The following is a 22,700-nucleotide window of genomic DNA, read 5'->3' as shown; positions in this document are numbered from 1 at the left end:
CCTCATCCCCATATTGGTTTTATTTACTTTGCTGCTCTTTTGCACACCAGTATCACTACTTACACACTATCATCTGCTCATCATCATCTATCACTCCTGTGTTAATCTACTAAATTGTAATTACTTTCCTACTATGACCTATTTATTGCCATACCTCCTCACGCCATTCACACACACTGTATATAGACTTTCTTTATTTTCTATTGTGTTATTGACTGTATGTTTGTTTATTCCATGTGTATCTCTGTGTTGTTGTTTGTGTTGCACTGCTTTGCTTTATCTTGGCCAGGTCGCAGTTGTAAATGAGAACTTGTTCAACTAGCCTACCTGGTTAAATAAAGGTGTTCTCAACTAGCCTACCTGGTTAAATAAAGGTGTTCTCAACTAGCCTACCTGGTTAAATAAAGGTGTTCTCAACTAGCCTACCTGGTTAAATAAAGGTGTTCTCAACTGGCCTACCTGGTTAAATAAAGGTGTTCTCAACTGGCATACCTGGTTAAATAAAGGTGTTCTCAACTGGCCTACCTGGTTAAATAAAGGTGTTCTCAACTGGCCTACCTGGTTAAATAAAGGTGAAATAAATCAATAAAACAATAAAAGATCAGGGCCTGTATTCACAAAGAGTAGGAGTGCTGGTCTAGGATCAGGTCTTCCTTCTTATTCATTATGATCTAAAGGGCAAAACTGATCCTAGATCAGGACTCCGGTGCTTTATGAACACAGGCCCAGGAACCTGGCATAACCTGCACAAACTTCATGAGGCATCAATTACGACTTATACAATTGTGGACCTGAAAGTGGTTGTGGGTGATACCACAGAGATAGACAGTAATATCTCTAAGGCCGATTGCAGTCATGCAGCACTGAACATGGAAACATTGACTTTGAGCATTACATCACAAAGGACATCTACAATCAGCTACGCTGCTATGTCCACAGACAGACAGCTGGATAAAAGCAGGTGAGCGCTAGGACAGACAAGGGCACAGATCAGCTCTTTATTTAGCCACACAGCACAATACAATAGAGGTAGGTCTAAGACGTATCTAACAAACAAAAAGGTTAACTCCAGATCAGTGTTAAAGGTCATAGATGAACAGGTTAGTCAGCTGACATACCCCTGGAGGATGGAGAAATCAGGATAATTCATTCCATTCCAGCTATTACAATGAGCCAGTCCTCCCATCTAAAGTTACACCAGCCTCCACTGGGAGTACGGTCATTATCTCTGGTTCTGAGGTGGTGTAGTGTGGGTCATTTTCTCTGGTTCTGAGGTGGTGTAGTGTGGAAGTTAGGTGCCCAAACTGAGCCCTGCAGGGTGAGGCTGGGAGAGGGTGAGGCTGAGAGAGGGTGAGGCTGGCTACGGCCCAGTAGCTGCCAGGGAGACGTCTCATCTGGCTGGGTAGAGTACCAGTCTGTCTGAAGGAGGGAGAGGTGTTGACTGAGCAGTGTGGCAGTATAATTTTTATTTAGCATGAGTCATTACCTAACTGACATCATTCTCAATAAGATTTCACTTGTGAAATAAAGGTGATAACATTTTTTTTAAGAAACTGGCTTTATAAAATACATTAGATTGATTTTGAAACGTGTACAGGCGATTGGCCTCAGTATATAGGCTTTCATCCCTTGAGTTGATGTCAACGCCCCGGGGAAACACATCAAAACTCCACTTTAAATAGACCTAACATGTACCTGTGTTAAGGTCTATTTATCACTGGTCTGACCAATCGGAATCCATTCTTCAAGATTGTTTTGATCACGCGGACTGGGATATGTTCTGGGTAGCCTCCGAGAATAACATTGACATTTACACAGACAAAGTAAGTTCATCAGGAATTGTATAGGGGATGTTGTTCCCACTGACTATTAAAAACCTATGCAAACCAGAAACTGTGGCGAGATGGCAGCATTCGCACAAAAAAGCGCAAACCACCGCATTTAACCATGACTAGGAATAGGGCCGAATACAAACAGTGTAGTTATTCTCTCCTTAAGAGACAAAACATCAGTGCAGAGACAAAGTGGAGTTGCAATTCAACGGCTCAGACACAATACGTACAGTACCAGTCAAAAATATGGACACCTACTCATTCCAAGGTTTTTCTTTATTTTTACTACTTTCTGCATTGTAGAATAATAGTGAATACATCAAAACTATTAAATAACACATATGGAATCATGTAGTAACCCAAAAAAAATGATTATTCAAAGTAGCAACCCTTTGCCTTCACAACAGCTTTGCACGCTCTTGACATTCTCTCAACCAGCTTCATGAGGTAGTCACCTGGAATACATTTCCATTAACTGGTGTGCCTTGTTAAAAGTTAATTTGTGAAATTGATTTTGTTCTTAATGCTTTAGAAGCAATCAGTTGTGTTGTGACAAGGTATACAGAAGATGGTCTTTTACCAAATAGGGTGAAGTCCATGGAACAGAACAGCTCAAATAAGCTAAAAGAAATTACAGTCCATCATTACTTTAAGACATGGTCAGTCAATGTGAAAAAATTCAAGAACATTGAACGTTTTTTCAAGTGCAGTTGCAAAAACCATCAAGAGATATGATGAAACTGGCTCTAATGAGGACCGCCACAGGAATGGAAGACCTAGAGTTACCTCTGCTGCAGAGGATAAGTTCATTAGAGTTACCAGCCTCAGAAATAGCAGCCCAAATAAATGCCTCTCAGAGTTCAGGTAACAGACTTATCTCAACATCAACTGTTCAGAGAAGACTGTGTGAATCAGGCCTTCATGGTCGAATTGCTGCAAAGAAACCCCTACTAAAGCACAACAATAAGAAGAAGAGACTTGCTTGAGCCAAGAAACATGAGCAATGGACATTAGACCGGTGGAAATCTGTCCTTTGGTCTGATGAGTCTAAATTTGAGATTTTTGGTTCTAACAGCAGTCTCTTTGTGAGACGCAGAGTAGGTGAACGGATGATCTCCGTATGTGTGGTTCCCACTGTGAAGCATGGAGGTGGTGGTGTGGGGGTGCTTTGATGGTGACGCGGTCTGTGATCTTTTTATTTATTCAAAAGGCACACTTAACCAGCATAGCTACCACAGCATTCTGCAGCGATACGCCATCCCATCTGGGTTACGCTTAGTGGGACTATCATTTGTTTTTCAACAGGACAATAACATCTGCAAAAAATGTGTATGTGACCAATACAATGTGATTTATCACTTGTGAGGCACAGCGTAAGGAAACAGCACATGCTGTTGTTTCCAACATTTTTCAAAATCATAGTCGCACACCTCATGTAGCGCATAGGCCGATATGTTTAATCTATCACATAAGCTGAATACAGGTGTAGACCTTACCGTGAAATGGTTACTTACAAGCCCTTAACCAACAGTGCAGTTCAAGAAAGAGTTAAGAAAATATTTACCAAACAAAGTAAAGTAAAAAAAAATATAAAAAAAATAACGAGGCTACGTACAGTATGTATGTATAGATAACGAGGCTACGTACAGTATGTATGTATAGATAACGAGGCTACGTACAGTATGTATGTATAGATAACGAGGCTACGTACAGTATGTATGTATAGATAACGAGGCTACGTACAGTATGTATGTATAGATAACGAGGCTACGTACAGTATGTATGTATAGATAACGAGGCTACGTACAGTATGTATGTATAGATAACGAGGCTACGTACAGTATGTATGTATAGATAACGAGGCTACGTACAGTATGTATGTATAGATAACGAGGCTACGTACAGTATGTATGTATAGATAACGAGGCTACGTACAGTATGTATGTATAGATAACGAGGCTACGTACAGTATGTATGTATAGATAACGAGGCTACGTACAGTATGTATGTATAGATAACGAGGCTACGTACAGTATGTATGTATAGATAACGAGGCTACGTACAGTATGTATGTATAGATAACGAGGCTACGTACAGTATGTATGTATAGATAACGAGGCTACGTACAGTATGTATGTATAGATAACGAGGCTACGTACAGTATGTATGTATAGATAACGAGGCTACGTACAGTATGTATGTATAGATAACGAGGCTACGTACAGTATGTATGTATAGATAACGAGGCTACGTACAGTATGTATGTATAGATAACGAGGCTACGTACAGTATGTATGTATAGATAACGAGGCTACGTACAGTATGTATGTATAGATAACGAGGCTACGTACAGTATGTATGTATAGATAACGAGGCTACGTACAGTATGTATGTATAGATAACGAGGCTACGTACAGTATGTATGTATAGATAACGAGGCTACGTACAGTATGTATGTATAGATAACGAGGCTACGTACAGTATGTATGTATAGATAACGAGGCTACGTACAGTATGTATGTATAGATAACGAGGCTACGTACAGTATGTATGTATAGATAACGAGGCTACGTACAGTATGTATGTATAGATAACGAGGCTACGTACAGTATGTATGTATAGATAACGAGGCTACGTACAGTATGTATGTATAGATAACGAGGCTACGTACAGTATGTATGTATAGATAACGAGGCTACGTACAGTATGTATGTATAGATAACGAGGCTACGTACAGTATGTATGTATAGATAACGAGGCTACGTACAGTATGTATGTATAGATAACGAGGCTACGTACAGGGGGTATGTATGTATAGATAACGAGGCTACGTACAGGGGGTATGTATGTATAGATAACGAGGCTACGTACAGGGGGTATGTATGTATAGATAACGAGGCTACGTACAGGGGGTATGTATGTATAGATAACGAGGCTACGTACAGGGGGTATGTATGTATAGATAACGAGGCTACGTACAGGGGGTATGTATGTATAGATAACGAGGCTACGTACAGGGGGTATGTATGTATAGATAACGAGGCTACGTACAGGGGGTATGTATGTATAGATAACGAGGCTACGTACAGGGGGTATGTATGTATAGATAACGAGGCTACGTACAGGGGGTATGTATGTATAGATAACGAGGCTACGTACAGGGGGTATGTATGTATAGATAACGAGGCTACGTACAGGGGGTATGTATGTATAGATAACGAGGCTACGTACAGGGGGTATGTATGTATAGATAACGAGGCTACGTACAGGGGGTATGTATGTATAGATAACGAGGCTACGTACAGGGGTATGTATGTATAGATAACGAGGCTACGTACAGGGGGTATGTATGTATAGATAACGAGGCTACGTACAGGGGGTATGTATGTATAGATAACGAGGCTACGTACAGGGGGTATGTATGTATAGATAACGAGGCTACGTACAGGGGGTATGTATGTATAGATAACGAGGCTACGTACAGGGGGTATGTATGTATAGATAACGAGGCTACGTACAGGGGGTATGTATGTATAGATAACGAGGCTACGTACAGGGGGTATGTATGTATAGATAACGAGGCTACGTACAGGGGGTATGTATGTATAGATAACGAGGCTACGTACAGGGGGTATGTATGTATAGATAACGAGGCTACGTACAGGGGGTATGTATGTATAGATAACGAGGCTACGTACAGGGGGTATGTATGTATAGATAACGAGGCTACGTACAGGGGGTATGTATGTATAGATAACGAGGCTACGTACAGGGGGTATGTATGTATAGATAACGAGGCTACGTACAGGGGGTATGTATGTATAGATAACGAGGCTACGTACAGGGGGTATGTATGTATAGATAACGAGGCTACGTACAGGGGGTATGTATGTATAGATAACGAGGCTACGTACAGGGGGTATGTATGTATAGATAACGAGGCTACGTACAGGGGGGTATGTATGTATAGATAACGAGGCTACGTACAGGGGGTATGTATGTATAGATAACGAGGCTACGTACAGGGGGTATGTATGTATAGATAACGAGGCTACGTACAGGGGGTATGTATGTATAGATAACGAGGCTACGTACAGGGGGTATGTATGTATAGATAACGAGGCTACGTACAGGGGGTATGTATGTATAGATAACGAGGCTACGTACAGGGGGTATGTATGTATAGATAACGAGGCTACGTACAGGGGGTATGTATGTATAGATAACGAGGCTACGTACAGGGGTATGTATGTATAGATAACGAGGCTACGTACAGGGGGTATGTATGTATAGATAACGAGGCTACGTACAGGGGGTATGTATGTATAGATAACGAGGCTACGTACAGGGGGTATGTATGTATAGATAACGAGGCTACGTACAGGGGGTATGTATGTATAGATAACGAGGCTACGTACAGGGGGTATGTATGTATAGATAACGAGGCTACGTACAGGGGGTATGTATGTATAGATAACGAGGCTATGTATGTATAGATAATAAACAGCTAATAGCAGCAGTGTACAAAACAAATGGAAGGGGGTTGTGAATGTAAATAGTCCAGTGGTGATTCATTGTTCAGCAGTCTTATGTCTTGGGGGTAGAAGCTGCTAAGGAGCCTTTTGGTCCTAGACTTGGCGCTCCGGTACCACTTGCCGTGCGATAGCAGAGAGAACAGTCCATGACTTGGGGGACTGGACTTTTATGGGCTATCCTCTGACACTGCTTATTATAGATGTCCTGGATGACAGGAAGATTGGCCCCAGTGATGTACTGGGCCATTCGCATTACCCTCTGTGGAGCCTTTACGTTCAGTTGCCATACCAGGCGGTGATGAAACCAGTCAGGATGCTCTCCATGGTGCACCTGTAGAACTCTGAGGATCTGGGCACCCACGCCAAATCTTTTCAGTCTCCTGTGGGGGAAAAGGTTTTGTCGTGCCCTCTTCACGACTGTCTTAGTAAGTTTGGACCATGATAGTTCGTTAGTGATGTGGACACCAGGGAACTTGGAAAAACTCTCGACCCGCTCCACTACAGCCCCGTTGATGTTAATGGGGGCCTGTTCGGCCCACCTTTTCCTGTAGTCCACGATCAGCTCCTTTGTCTTGTTCACTTTGAGGTAGAGGTTGTTGGCCTGGCACCACACTGCCAGGTCTGGTCCTACAGGAAACGTATGATCTCTGTAATTGCTAACAAAGGATTCTGTACCAAATATTAAGTCCTGCTTTTCTGATGTATCAAATACTTAGAGGCAGAAAACAACCACGGGGGCCTCCCGGGTGGCGCAGTGGTTAAGGGCGCTGTACCACCAGAGGCTCTGGGTTCGCGCCCAGGCTCTGTCGTAACCGGCCGCGACCGGGAGGTCCGTGGGGCGACGCACAATTGGCCTAGCGTCGTCCGGGTTAGGGAGGGCTTGGCCGGTAGGGAAATCCTTGTCTCACTGCGCACCAGCGACTCCTGTGGCGGGCCGGGTGCAGTGCGCGCTAACCAAGGTTGCCAGGTGCACGGTGTTTCCTCCGACACATTGGGGTTGGATGGCGCTGTGTTAAGAAGCAGTGCGGCTTGGTTGGGTTGTGTATCGGAGGACGCATGATTTTCAACCTTCGTCTCTCCCGAGCCCATACGGGAGTTGTAGCGATGAGACAAGATAGTACCTACTAAAAAAACAATTGGATACCACGCAATTGGGGAGAAAAGGGGGTAAAATTCAACAACAAAAAAAGAAAAAGAAAACAACCACGGGCGTTTTAGCAACCATGTTGCTAAACACACTGCGATAAATGTAGGTTGTGTCCACAACCACAATGTAGAAACCTGCCTATAATGAGCAGCTAATTAGGGGCTGGGCTGGACTGCTCTCATCACTTCACCTCAGACTGGGGCTGGACTGCTCTCATCACTTCACCTCAGACTGGGGCTGGACTGCTCTCATCACTTCACCTCAGACTGGGGATGGACTGGGCTGCTCTCATCACTTCACCTCAGACTGGGGCTGGACTGGGGCTGGACTGCTCTCATCACTTCACCTCAGACTGGGGCTAGACTGGGGCTGCTCTCATCACTTCACCTCAGACTGGGGCTGGACTGGGGCTGCTCTCATCAAATCAACGTTTATTTGTCTGAATACAACAGGTGTAGACCTCACAGTGAAATGCTGAATACAACAGGTGTAGACCTCACAGTGAAATGCTGAATACAGCAGGTGTAGTAGACCTTACAGTGAAATGCTGAATACAACAGGTGTAGACCTTACAGTGAAATGCTGAATACAACAGGTGTAGACCTCACAGTGAAATGCTGAATACAACCTTACAGTGAAATACTTACTTACAGGCTCTAACCAATAGTGCGGGAAAAAAAAGGTGTGTGAAACTTCTTCTGATGGGATAAAAGGGGTCGGCCATTTTGGTCACTCAGGGTTTGGCAGTACTGTAATATGATTGGTGTACAACAATGAATTTGAAGAGGATCTTAACTGTATGTGAGAGTGTTAGAAAGCTAGCAGACAGTTTGAGGAAAAAAACTGCCAAAATTCGATTCAAAGGTAGTCAATCCACAGCCACTGGCTGAAATCAGCTGATGATGGATTTCCAACTTGTCAAAGTCCCAACAAGTACTGGTATTGTATCATATAATAACAGTAAACAGCTTTCCAAGAAAATACAAATGTATGGTCTGAAAGCCTCATCGCTAGACAGAGTGAAATCCTTATCTTCGTAACAGTACAGGATAAACTAGTGAGGGTGAAATAACTACTAGAACATGTCAAGGTGAGAATTCCTCAAATCAGCAGTGGTGTTAAGTAATTTAGCAAAAATACTTTAAAGTACTAAATACGTCGTTTTTGGGGGGTACCTGTACTTTACTTTTTAAAATGACAACTTTTACTGCACTACATTTCTAAAGTCTTCTCTGAACAGTTGATGTTGAGATAAGTCTGTTACTTGAACTCTGAGAAGCATTTATTTGGGCTGCTATTTCTGAGGCTGGTAACTCTAATGAACTTATCCTCTGCAGCAGAGGTAACTCTGGGTCTTCCTTTCCTGTGGCGGTCCTCATTAGAGCCAGTTTCATCATATCTCTTGATGGTTTTTGCAACTGCACTTGAAAAAACGTTCAAAGTTCTTGAATTTTTTCACATTGACTGACCATGTCTTAATAATGTAGATTTTTCCTGACACCCAAAAGTCCTCGTTACAGTTTAAATGCTTTGCAGAACAGGAAACTGGTCCAATTCAGGCACTTATCAAGAGAACATCCCTTGTCGCAGCCGGCCGCGACCGGGAGGTCCATCGGTTGACGCACAATTGGCCCAGCGTCGTCCGGGTAAGGGAGGGCTTGGCCAGCAGGGATATCTGCCTGCCAAGAAACATGTAGGTTTTACAGACTCGGTCAGAGAGGTTTTAAAATGTCAGTGAAAGCACTTGACAGTTGGTCCTCTCATGCTTTGAGTACACGTTCTGGTAATCCGTCTGGCCCAGCGGCTTTGTGAATGTTGACCTGTTTAAAAGGTCTTGCTCACATTGGCTACCGAGAGCATTACCACACAGTCATCCATAATTTACTGGACTTCAAAAAAAAGGTTTTAGTGTCATCATTATGGGGTTCTGTGTGTAGATAGCTGAGCATAAAAAAAAAAAAATCAATTTTAGAATAAGGCTGTAACGTAACAAAATGTGGAAAAATACAAAGGGTCAGAAAACTTTCCGAATGCTCTGCACCTCCCCCCCTCCCTACCTGTTGGTCTCTGAACTTTCCGAATGCACTGCACCTCCCCCCTCCCTACCTGTTGGTCTCTGAACTTTCCGAATACACTGCACCTCCCCCCTCCCTACCTGTTGGTCTCTGAACTTTCCGAATACACGTGTAGTATAGGGCAGTGCAGTATGGTGTAGGGTAGTGTGGTAGAAGGTACTATATAGGGTAGTGTGGTTTAAGGTAGTTTGTTTGGTGTAGTATGGTGTAGGGTAGTATGTGACGTTTGGTGTGGGAGGGGGCGCGGCTCTGTTGCATCCCGCAGTGTGTGTGACGTTTGGTGTGGGAGGGGGCGCGGCTCTGTTGCATCCCGCAGTGTGTGTGACGTTTGGTGTGGGAGGGGGCGCGGCTCTGTTGCATCCCGCAGTGTGTGTGACGTTTGGTGTGGGAGGGGGCGCGGTAAATCCATGCTTTATGAGCAGTACGTGACCCTAGGGAGGCAACACATTCTCAGTCATTTCTCGATTCAGATTTTTTTATATTTTTTTTACTAAACTGTTCAATTAAACTTCAACCAAAAACAATTTTCAGCATTTATCAATTTCTGCAATCATTTCATGATTGGAGTCGCATGGGGCAGCGCACAATTGGCCCAGCGTAGTTCAGGTTTGGCCGTAAAGTGTAAAGTGTGTGAATGTGTCTACAGTTGAAGTCGGAAATTTACATACACATAGGTTGGAGTCTTTAAAACTCGTTTTTCAAACACTGCACACATTTCTTGTTAACAAACTATAGTTTTGGCAAGTCGGTTAGGACATCTACTTTGTCCATGACAAGTAATTTTTCCAACAATTGTTTACAGACAAGTCTTATATTGACATAGGTGCAGCGTGGGTAGATTTCCACAGCATCAACTCCTGTCAGTGTTTTATTCCATTGTGATTCAATGTCCGTTTCAGTGATTTAGCTTTTTTCCATTTCAATGTAAACACTGAAAAAAAGCAACAAAAAAAGTGTATATCTCGAGTCTTCCGATTCAGTGTGACAATGTCAGTGTCTGGGAGCTGGAGAGTGATAAAGGAAAGAGAGAAACCCTTATCTCAGCGCCAAGCCGTCTATGCTGTTGTCACGCCAACTCGGTACAAATGGTCGTTCATGGTTTCCATGGTGGGCACTGGGCTCTGTATTTGGGATGATTTCCGTTCCATGAAACACACACTTAAACAAATATTCCCCCAGTGGGACCTTGATACAAACAGGTCTCAGCTGACTACATGTTAGACAAATGCATACGATGGAATAATACACTACAGTCCTACACTACTGCAGAAGCCTATGAGAAAATTACAAAGCTCAGTTCTGGAAGCATGGTATACCTCAAACAACTCCATGATACTGTATATCCACCTAAACTCAATTGTAGTGTTTTTATTCAGTGTTATTAAACCATAGAAACATGACTGTTCATTGGCTCATCGGAGTAACCAGTACTCCTTGATGGCGAACAAATTCAAGCTTGGTTTCTAAAGCACCCTTAAAACAATGGAAACATGGTTAATTCTCTACCAGTAGAAACCTTATCTGACAAACCAAAACAGTCCTTGACGTGTAACTCACCTCTAAGGACGTGTTGGGAGGTCTGTATTTATCTGGAAAGAGAAAAGAAAGTGTTAGTCAAATATGCATCCATACATACATACATACACACACACACACACACACATACCCTACCACTGCAGCATCACTACATACACACATACCCAACCACTGCAGCATCACTACATACACACTGCAGCATCACTACATACACACATACCCTACCACTGCAGCATCACTACATACACACATACCCTACCACTGCAGCATCACTACATACACACATACCCTACCACTGCAGCATCACTACATACACACATACCCTACCACTGCAGCATCACTACATACACACATACCCTACCACTGCAGCATCACTACATACACACATACCCTACCACTGCAGCATCACTACATACACACAGACCCTACCACCGCAGCATCACTACATACTAGAGGTCGGCCGATTAATCGGAATGGACGATTAATTAGGGCCGATTTCAAGTTTTCATAACAATCGGAAATCGGTATTAAATTTTTTTTACCTTTATTTAACTAGGCAAGTATGTTAAGAACACATTCTTATTTTCAATGACGGCCTAGTAACGTTGGGTCTAGGAACAGTGGGTTAACTGGTCTAGGAACAGTGGGTTAACTGCCTGTTCAGGGGCAGAACGACAGATTTTCACCTTGTCAGCTCGGAGATCCAATCTTGCAACCTTACAGTTAACTTGTCCAACGCAATAACGACCTGCCTCTCTCGTTGCACTCCACAAGGAGACTGACTGTTACGCGAATGCAGTAAAACAGGGTAAATTGCTAGCTAGCATTAAACTGATCTTATAAAGAACAATCAATCATAATCACTAGTTAACTATACATGGTTGATGATATTACTAGATGTTATCTAGCGTGTCCTGCGTTGCATATAATCTGACTGAGCATACAAGCATCTAAGTATCTGACTGAGCGGTGGTAGGCAGAAGCAGGCGCGTAAACATTCATTCAAACAGGACTTTCGTGCGTTTTGCCAGCAGCTCTTCCTTGTGCATCAAGCATTGCGCTGTTTATGACTTCCAGCCTATCAACTCCCGAGATGAGGCTGGTGTAACTGAAGTGAAATGGCTGGCTAGTTAGCGCGCCCTAATAGCGTTTCAAACGTCACCGCATCATCATTACATACATGGAGAATAATACACAAACATACTGCTGTAGCATTAACTACTCTACGCTAACATACTGCTGTAGCACTAACAACACTATGCTAACATACTGCTGTACTACTAACTACTCTACGCTAACATACTGCTGTAGCACTAACATACTGCTGTAGCACTAACTACTCTACGCTAACATACTGCTGTAGCACTAACAACACTATGCTAACATACTGCTGTACTACTAACTACTCTACGCTAACATACTGCTGTAGCACTAACATACTGCTGTAGCACTAACTACTCTACGCTAACATACTGCTGTAGCACTAACAACACTATGCTAACATACTGCTGTACTACTAACTACTCTACGCTAACATACTGCTGTAGCAGTAACATACTGCTGTAGCACTAACTACTCTACGCTAACATACTGCTGTAGGACTAACAACTCTACACTAACATACTGCTGTAGCACTAACATACTGCTGTAGCACTAACACTATGCTAACATACTGCTGTAGCACTAACTACTCTACGCTAACATACTGCTGTAGCACTAACTACTCTACGCTAACATACTGCTGTAGCACTAACATACTGCTGTAGCACTAACTACTCTACGCTAACATACTGCTGTAGGACTAACAACTCTACACTAACATACTGCTGTAGCACTAACAACTCTACACTAACATACTGCTGTAGCAATAACATACTGCTGTAGCACTTACTACTCTACACTAACATACTGCTGTAGCACTAACAACTCAAATCAAATCAAATTTTATTTGTCACATACACATGGTTAGCAGATGTTAATGCGAGTGTAGCGAAATGCTTGTGCTTCTAGTTCCGATAATGCAGTAATAACGAACAAGTAATCTAACTAACAATTCCAAAAAACTACTGTCTTATACACAGTGTAAGGGGATAAAGAATATGTACATAAGGATATATGAATGAGTGATGGTACAGAGCAGCATAGGCAAGATACAGTAGATGATATCGAGTACAGTATAACATGAGATGAGTATGTAAACAAAGTGGCATAGTTAAAGTGGCTAGTGATACATGTATTACATAAGGATGCAGTCGATGATATAGAGTACAGTATATACGTGTGCATATGAGATGGATAATGTAGGGTAAGTAACATTATATAAGGTAGCATTGTTTAAAGTGGCTAGTGATATATTTACATCATTTCCCATCAATTCCCATCATTAAAGTGGCTGGAGTTGAGTCAGTGTCATTGACAGTGTGTTGGCAGCAGCCACTCAATGTTAGTGGTGGCTGTTTAACAGTCTGATGGCCTTGAGATAGAAGCTGTTTTTCAGTCTCTCGGTCCCAGCTTTGATGCACCTGTACTGACCTCGCCTTCTGGATGACAGCGGGGTGAACAGGCAGTGGCTCGGGTGGTTGATGTCCTTGATGATCTTTATGGCCTTCCTGTAGCATCGGGTGGTGTAGGTGTCCTGGAGGGCAGGTAGTTTGCCCCCGGTGATGCGTTGTGCAGACCTCACTACCCTCTGGAGAGCCTTACGGTTGAGGGCGGTGCAGTTGCCATACCAGGCGGTGATACAGCCCGCCAGGATGCTCTCGATTGTGCATCTGTAGAAGTTTGTGAGTGCTTTTGGTGACCAGCCGAATTTCTTCAGCCTCCTGGGGTTGAAGAGGCGCTGCTGCGCCTTCTTCACGACGCTGTCTGTGTGAGTGGACCAATTCAGTTTGTCTGTGATGTGTATGCCGAGGAACTTAAAACTTGCTACCCTCTCCACTACTGTTCCATCGATGTGGATAGGGGGGTGTTCCCTCTGCTGTTTCCTGAAGTCCACAATCATCTCCTTAGTTTTGTTGACGTTGAGTGTGAGGTTATTTTCCTGACACCACACTCCGAGGGCCCTCACCTCCTCCCTGTAGGCCGTCTCGTCGTTGTTGGTAATCAAGCCTACCACTGTTGTGTCGTCCGCAAACTTGATGATTGAGTTGGAGGCGTGCGTGGCCACGCAGTCGTGGGTGAACAGGGAGTACAGGAGAGGGCTCAGAACGCACCCTTGTGGGGCCCCAATGTTGAGGATCAGCGGGGAGGAGATGTTGTTGCCTACTCTCACCACCTGGGGGCGGCCCGTCAGGAAGTCCAGTACCCAGTTGCACAGGGCGGGGTCGAGACCCAGGGTCTCGAGCTTGATGACGAGCTTGGAGGGTACTATGGTGTTGAATGCCGAGCTGTAGTCGATGAACAGCATTCTCACATAGGTATTCCTCTTGTCCAGATGGGTTAGGGCAGTGTGCAGTGTGGTTGAGATTGCATCGTCTGTGGACCTATTTGGGCGGTAAGCAAATTGGAGTGGGTCAGGGTGTCAGGTAGGGTGGAGGTGATATGGTCCTTGACAAGTCTCTCAAAGCACTTCATGATGACGGATGTGAGTGCTACGGGGCGGTAGTCGTTTAGCTCAGTTACCTTAGCTTTCTTGGGAACAGGAACAATGGTGGCCCTCTTGAAGCATGTGGGAACAGCAGACTGGTATAGGGATTGATTGAATATGTCCGTAAACACACCGGCCAGCTGGTCTGCGCATGCTCTGAGGGCGCGGCTGGGGATGCCGTCTGGGCCTGCAGCCTTGCGAGGGTTAACACGTTTAAATGTCTTACTCACCTCGGCTGCAGTGAAGGAGAGACCGCATGTTTTCGTTGCAGGCCGTGTCTACACTAACATACTGCTGTAGCAATAACATACTGCTGTAGCACTTACTACTCTACACTAACATACTGCTGTAGCACTATCAACTCAACACTAACATACTGCTGTAGCACTAACAACTCTACACTAACATACTGCTGTAGCACTAACATACTGCTGTAGCACTAACAACTCTACACTAACATACTGCTGTAGCAATAACATACTGCTGTAGCACTTACTACTCTACACTAACATACTGCTGTAGCACTAACTACTCTACACTAACATACTTCTGTAGCACTAACATACTGCTGTAGCACTAACAACTCTACACTAACATACTGCTGTAGCAATAACATACTGCTGTAGCACTTACTACTCTACACTAACATACTGCTGTAGCACTAACTACTCTACACTAACATACTGCTGTAGCACTAACTACTCTACACTAACATACTGCTGTAGCATTAACTACTCTACACTAACATACTACTGTAGCACTAACTACTCTACACTAACATACTGCTGTAGCACTTACTACTCTACGCTAACATACTGCTGTAGCACTAACTACTCTACACTAACATACTGCTGTAGCATTAACTACTCTACACGAACATACTACTGTAGCACTAACTACTCTACGCTAACATACTGCTGTAGCACTTACTACTCTACGCTAACATACTGCTGTAGCACTAACTACTCTACGCTAACATACTGCTGTAGCACTAACAACTCTACACTAACATACTGCTGTAGCACTAACAACTCTACACTATTTACTACTGTAGCACTAACTACTCTACACTAATACTGCTGTAGCACTAACTATTCTACATGGAGAATACTCCGCTACCCATGGAAAAGGAAACCGGCCTCAAAGCTGTGTTCATCAGATCCTCAATCATTTCTCAATTAAATAATTTCTCCAACTGCAGCGGCTTAGCAAATAAATACGTTAACTCATTGAAAGCCAAAATCAAGACTGAATCACCTTGAGCTATTCAGGCTGCACATGACTTCGGCTCAGAGTAAAGGACCTCGCCTTACGATTTATAGTGGAAGACACTATACTGCACACACGCGCGTGCACACGCTTACATGCCTACACTCACAGGGCCAGGCTCACCTTCAGTCCTGAACAAGAGAACACAGGCCATCTGTTAGCTGGAGACATGACGCCAGTGCCGCCGCCCCCCCCCCTCTCCTTCTCCCTCCCCCTCTCTCTTCATCTCCCTCCCTCCTCATCTCCTTCTCCCTCCCTCTTCATCTCCTACCTCCCCCTCCATCTTCATCTCCTACCTCCCCCTTCATCTCCTACCTCCCCATCTCCTTCTACCTCCCCCTCTCTTCATCTCCCTCCCCCTCGCTCTTCATCCCCTCCTCCCTCCCCCTCCTCCTCGCTCTTCATCTCCTTCTCCCTCATCTCCCTCTCCTCTACCTCCCCTTCCATCTCCTTCTCCCTCCCCATCTCCATCTCCTTCTACCTCCCCCCATCTCCTTCTACCTCCCCCTCCTACCTCCCCCTCCATCTCCTTCTACCTCCCACTCCCTCTTCATCTCCTTCTCCCTCCCTCTTCATCTCCTTCTACCTCCTCTTTCGTCATCTCCTTCTACCTCCTCTTTCGTCATCTCCTTCTACCTCCCCCTCTCTCTTCATCTCCCTCCCCCTCTCTCCTCATCTCCCTCTCTCTCTCTCCTCATCTCCTTCTACCTCCCCCTCCATCTCCTTCCCCATCTCCTTCCCCATCTCCTTCTACCTCCCCCTCCATCTCCTTCTACCTCCCACTCCCTCTTCATCTCCTACCTCCCCCTTCATCTCCTTCTACCTCCCCATTCATCTCCTTCTACCTCCCCCTCCATCTCCTTCTACCTCCCCCTCCATCTCCTACCTCCCCCTCCTACCTCCCCCTCCATCTCCTACCTCCCCCTCCATCTCCTACCTCCCCCTCCATCTCCTACCTCCCCCTCCATCTCCTACCTCCCCCACCTACCTCATCTCCTACCTCCCTCTTCATCTCCTACCTCCCCCTCCTTCTACCTCCCCCTCCATCTCCCTCCCCCTCCATCTCCTTCTACCTCCATCTCCTTCTACCTCCATCTCCATCTCCTTCTACCTCCCCCTCCAACCTCCCCCTTCATCTCCTTCTACCTCCCCCTTCATCTCCTTCTACCTCCCCCTCCATCTCCTTCTACCTCCCCCTCCATCTCCTTCTACCTCCCCCTCCTTCTACCTCCCCCACCTACCTCCCCCTCTCTCTTCATCCCCTTCTACCTCCCCCTCCTACCTCCCCCTCCATTTCCTTCTACCTCCCCCGCCTACCTCCCCCTCTCTCGTCATCTCCCTTCCCCGCCCTCTTCATCTCCAGCCCCCTCTCTCTTCATCTCCTTCTACCTCCTCTTTCGTCATCTCCTTCTACCTCCCCCTCTCTTCATCTCCCTCCCCCTCCCAACTCCCCCTCTCTCTTCATCTCCTTCTACCTCCCCCTCCATTTCCTTCTACCTCCACCTCCATCTACCTCCCCCTCCATCTACCTCCCCCATTTCCTTCTACCTCCCCCATTTCCTTCTACCTCCCCCTCTCTCTTCATCTCCCTCCCCCTCCCTCTTCATTTCCTTCTACCTCCCCCTCCATTTCCTTCTACCTCCCCCTCCATTTCCTTCTACCCCCCCCTCCATTTCCTTCTACCCCCCCTCCATTTCCTTCTACCCCCCCTACCTCCCCCTCTCTCATCATCTCCCTCCCCCTCCCTCTTCATCTCAGTCTCCTGCTTGCTCTTCTCACCCCTACCCTTCTCTTCTCTTAAACCACAGTGGGTATTCAGACACTGCTGTAGATGCCGCAATGAGGGGGAGTGAGAGCCATTTTCATTCTACAGATTGATCTTTAGTGCAGCTATGTGTATGCATTAATTGCGTCACTAGAGCTGGACATACTGAAACAATCTCCAAGGTTGATTTGTCCAATTCCGTACATCAGCTGATATCTCAAAGTGCTGTACAAAAACGCAGCCTAAAACCCCAAACAGCAACCAATGCAGGTGTAGAAGCACGGTGTGAATGCAAATGCCTTCTACTGTCTGAAAGATAGGCCCTTGCTGCGACAGTCAGTATGTCATTGTTCAGACAGGTCTAAAGAGCAGTGTCATTGATCAGATAGGTCTAAGCACTGGTTGCCTGGGTGACAGTCAGCCCTGGGGAATAGAGCAAAGTCTAACAGACTATGGGTTACATAACCATAACCACCTGAACTAGCTGACGCTCTGGTCTGGTAGTAACCTCCTGAACTAGCTAACACTCTCTTTTGGTCTGGTAGTAACCTCCTGAACTAGCTAACACTCTGCTCTGGTAGTAACCTCCTGAACTAGCTAACACTCTGCTCTGGTCTGGTAGTAACCTCCTGAACTAGCTAACACTCTGCTATGGTAGTAACCTCCTGAACTAGCTAACACTCTGCTCTGGTCTGGTAGTAACCTCCTGAACTAGCTAACGATCTGGTCTGGTAGTAACCTTCTGAACTAGCTAACACTCTGCTATGGTAGTAACCTCCTGAACGAGCGAATGCTCTGGTCTGGTAGTAACCTCCTGAACTAGCTAACACTCTGCTCTGGTCTGGTAGTAATCTCCTGAACTAGCTAACGATCTGGTCTGGTAGTAACCTCCTGAACTAGCTAACACTCTGCTATGGTAGTAACCTCCTGAACGAGCTAATGCTCTGGTCTGGTAGTAACCTCCTGAACTAGCTAACGCTCTGGTCTGGTAGTAACCTCCTGAACTAGCTAACGCTCTGCTCTGGTAGTAACCTCCTGAACTAGCTAACACTCTGCTATGGTAGTAACCTCCTGAACTAGCTAACACTCTGCTCTGGTCTGGTAGTAACCTCCTGAACTAGCTAACGATCTGGTCTGGTAGTAACCTTCTGAACTAGCTAACACTCTGCTATGGTAGTAACCTCCTGAACGAGCTAATGCTCTGGTCTGGTAGTAACCTCCTGACCTAGCTAACACTCTGCTCTGGTCTGGTAGTAATCTCCTGAACTAGCTAACACTCTGCTCTGGTAGTAACCTCCTGAACTAGCTAACACTCTGCTATGGTAGTAACCTCCTGAACGAGCTAATGCTCTGGTCTGGTAGTAACCTCCTGAACTAGCTAACAGTCTGCTCTGGTCTGGTAGTAATCTCCTGAACTAGCTAACACTCTGCTCTGGTCGTAACCTCCTGAACTAGCCAACGCTCTGCTCTGGTAGTAACCTCCTGAACTAGCTAACGCTCTGCTCTGGTAGTAACCTCCTGAACTAGCTAAAACTCTGCTCTGGTCTGGTAGTAATCTCCTGAACTAGCTAACGATCTGGTCTGGTAGTAACCTCCTGAACTAGCTAACACTCTGCTATGGTAGTAACCTCCTGAACGAGCTAATGCTCTGGTCTGGTAGTAACCTCCTGAACTAGCTAACGCTCTGGTCTGGTAGTAACCTCCTGAACTAGCTAACGCTCTGCTCTGGTAGTAACCTCCTGAACTAGCTAACACTCTGCTATGGTAGTAACCTCCTGAACTAGCTAACACTCTGCTCTGGTCTGGTAGTAACCTCCTGAACTAGCTAACGATCTGGTCTGGTAGTAACCTTCTGAACTAGCTAACACTCTGCTATGGTAGTAACCTCCTGAACGAGCTAATGCTCTGGTCTGGTAGTAACCTCCTGACCTAGCTAACACTCTGCTCTGGTCTGGTAGTAATCTCCTGAACTAGCTAACACTCTGCTCTGGTAGTAACCTCCTGAACTAGCCAACGCTCTGCTCTGGTAGTAACCTCCTGAACTAGCTAAAACTCTGCTCTGGTTTGGTAGTAATCTCCTGAACTAGCTAACGATCTGGTCTGGTAGTAACCTCCTGAACTAGCTAACACTCTGCTATGGTAGTAACCTCCTGAACGAGCTAATGCTCTGGTCTGGTAGTAACCTCCTGAACTAGCTAACGCTCTGGTCTGGTAGTAACCTCCAGAACTAGCTAACGCTCTGCTCTGGTAGTAACCTCCTGAACTAGCTAACACTCTGCTATGGTAGTAACCTCCTGAACTAGCTAACACTCTGCTCTGGTCTGGTAGTAACCTCCTGAACTAGCTAACGATCTGGTCTGGTAGTAACCTTCTGAACTAGCTAACACTCTGCTATGGTAGTAACCTCCTGAACGAGCTAATGCTCTGGTCTGGTAGTAACCTCCTGACCTAGCTAACACTCTGCTCTGGTCTGGTAGTAATCTCCTGAACTAGCTAACACTCTGCTCTGGTAGTAACCTCCTGAACTAGCCAACGCTCTGCTCTGGTAGTAACCTCCTGAACTAGCCAACGCTATGCTCTGGTAGTAACCTCCTGAACTAGCCAACGCTATGCTCTGGTAGTAACTTCCTGAACTAGCTAACACTCTGCTCTGGTCTGGTAGTAACCTCCTGAACTAGCTAACACTCTGCTCTGGTCTGGTAGTAACCTCCTGAACTAGCTAACCTAACACTCTGCTCTGGTCTGGTAGTAATCGCCTGAACTAGCTAACACTCTGCTCTGGTAGTAACCTCCTGACCTAGCTAACACTCTGCTCTGGTAGTAATCTCCTGAACTAGCTAACACTCTGCTCTGGTAGTAACCTCCTGAACTAGCCAACGCTCTGCTCTGGTAGTAACCTCCTGAACTAGCCAACGCTATGCTCTGGTAGTAACCTCCTGAACTAGCCAACGCTATGCTCTGGTAGTAACTTCCTGAACTAGCTAACACTCTGCTCTGGTCTGGTAGTAACCTCCTGAACTAGCTAACGATCTGGTCTGGTAGTAACCTCCTGAACTAGCTAACGCTCTGCTCTGGTAGTAACCTCCTGAACTAGCCAACGCTCTGCTCTGGTAGTAACCTCCTGAACTAGCCAACGCTATGCTCTGGTAGTAACCTCCTGAACTAGCCAACGCTATGCTCTGGTAGTAACTTCCTGAACTAGCTAACACTCTGCTCTGGTCTGGTAGTAACCTCCTGAACTAGCTAACGATCTGGTCTGGTAGGAACCTCCTGAACTAGCTAACGCTCTGCTCTGGTAGTAACCTCCTGAACTAGCTAATGCTCTGGTCTGGTAGTAACCTCCTGAACTAGCTAACACTCTGCTATGGTAGTAACCTCCTGAACTAGCTAACACTCTGCTCTGGTCTGGTAGTAACCTCCTGAACTAGCTAACGATCTGGTCTGGTAGTAACCTTCTGAACTAGCTAACACTCTGCTGTGGTAGTAACCTCCTGAACGAGCTAATGCTCTGGTCTGGTAGTAACCTCCTGAACTAGCTAACACTCTGCTCTGGTCTGGAAGTAATCTCCTGAACTAGCTAACACTCTGCTCTGGTAGTAACCTCCTGAACTAGCTAACACTCTGCTATGGTAGTAACCTCCTGAACTAGCTAACACTCTGCTCTGGTCTGGTAGTAATCTCCTGAACTAGCTAACACTCTGCTCTGGTCTGGTAGTAATCTCCTGAACTAGCCAACGCTCTGCTCTGGTAGTAACCTCCTGAACTAGCTAACACTCTGCTATGGTCTGGTAGTAACCTCCTGAACTAGCTAGCGCTAGGCAACTGCCTAATAAACCTCACGTCTTTCTCATCCTGACATAATCAGCGGCAGGACAAGCAGATGTTCCAAAATACCTCACTCAGGCTCTGATTTAGTCAAAAGGGAAGGTTGTTTTTCCATGTTCTGATGCCTGGTCTTATGAAAGGTGTCTAAAGCACACTGTGCTCTGGGCGTGACATTACGTAGGTTTGACAACCCAAAATACAACAGAAACCAGCCGGTGTCACATTATGTCTCACTATCTAATGGCCTCTAGTGTTGTGTATCAACAGGGGGAGAGAGTGGAGGTTGTGTGTGTGGCAGAGGGGGGAACAGTGCACACAGGAAAACAAGCCCAGTGCCAGAGGTGGATCGTTCCACCTCAAAAAGTACAAGAGGATTTCCACACCCACAATCTCAGATTGTTCTGAAATCATTCATTGTTAGAAACAAATACAGAGCCTTCAGAAAGTATTCACTCCTTGTCTTTTTCCACATTCTGTTGTGTTACAGCCCAAATTTAAAATGTATTACAATTGACACAAAACACCCCATGTCAAATTGGAGTAGTTTGTTGACATTTTTACACATTTAAAACTGAAATGTCATATTTAAAAGTTTAAATGTCTCAAGTCAATAATTATTCAAGCCCTTTGTTATGGCAAGCCTAAATTAATTGAGGAAATTGTTGCTTAACAAGTCACATAAGTTGCATGGACTCACTGTGTGAAAGTGTTTAACATGATTTTTGAACGACTACCTCATCTCTGTACCCCACTCATAAAGATAATTGTAAGGTCCCTCAGTCGAGCAGTGAATTTCAAAACACAGACTCAACCACAAAGACCAGGGAAGTTTTCAAATGCCTCGTAAAGGGCACCTATTGGTACAGTAGATGAGTAAAAAAAAAAATGTAGTATCCCTTTGAGCATGGTGAAGTTATGTATTAGACTTTGAATGGTGCATCACTAACTCAGTTGCCAGAGAGGAAGGAAACCTTTCTGGATTTCACCATGAGGCCAATTATGACTTTTTAAAAACAGTGACAGAGTTCAATGGCTGTGATGGAGCCCCACTGTGAAGGCATCATAAGACCCATAAAACCTAGGGGTCAAACAGGGAAATGGTTCCAAATGTTTTTCTACCATTCATTTTA

The 22,700-nt window shown here is 45.1% G+C and overlaps 1 protein-coding gene across 3 annotated transcripts in view; it reads right to left on the bottom strand.

The window, feature by feature from the left end:
* The window catches only part of LOC109880487 (protein spire homolog 1), a 110,775-nt gene that overhangs the window by 83,616 nt on the left and 4,459 nt on the right, over window positions 1–22,700 (bottom strand). For all 3 annotated transcript variants that reach the window (XM_031794991.1, XM_031794992.1, XM_031794994.1), the window contains exon 2: window positions 11,147–11,178. In XM_031794991.1, the coding sequence (XP_031650851.1) occupies window positions 11,147–11,178 (32 nt within the window). The remainder of the gene's footprint in view (window positions 1–11,146; window positions 11,179–22,700) is intronic.

This window comes from Oncorhynchus kisutch, linkage group LG17 (assembly GCF_002021735.2).
Source record: "Oncorhynchus kisutch isolate 150728-3 linkage group LG17, Okis_V2, whole genome shotgun sequence".
Taxonomy (NCBI): Eukaryota; Metazoa; Chordata; class Actinopteri; order Salmoniformes; family Salmonidae; genus Oncorhynchus; species Oncorhynchus kisutch.
Note: the sequence above shows the minus strand (reverse complement) of the source record. Positions and strands in the feature narration are given on the sequence as shown.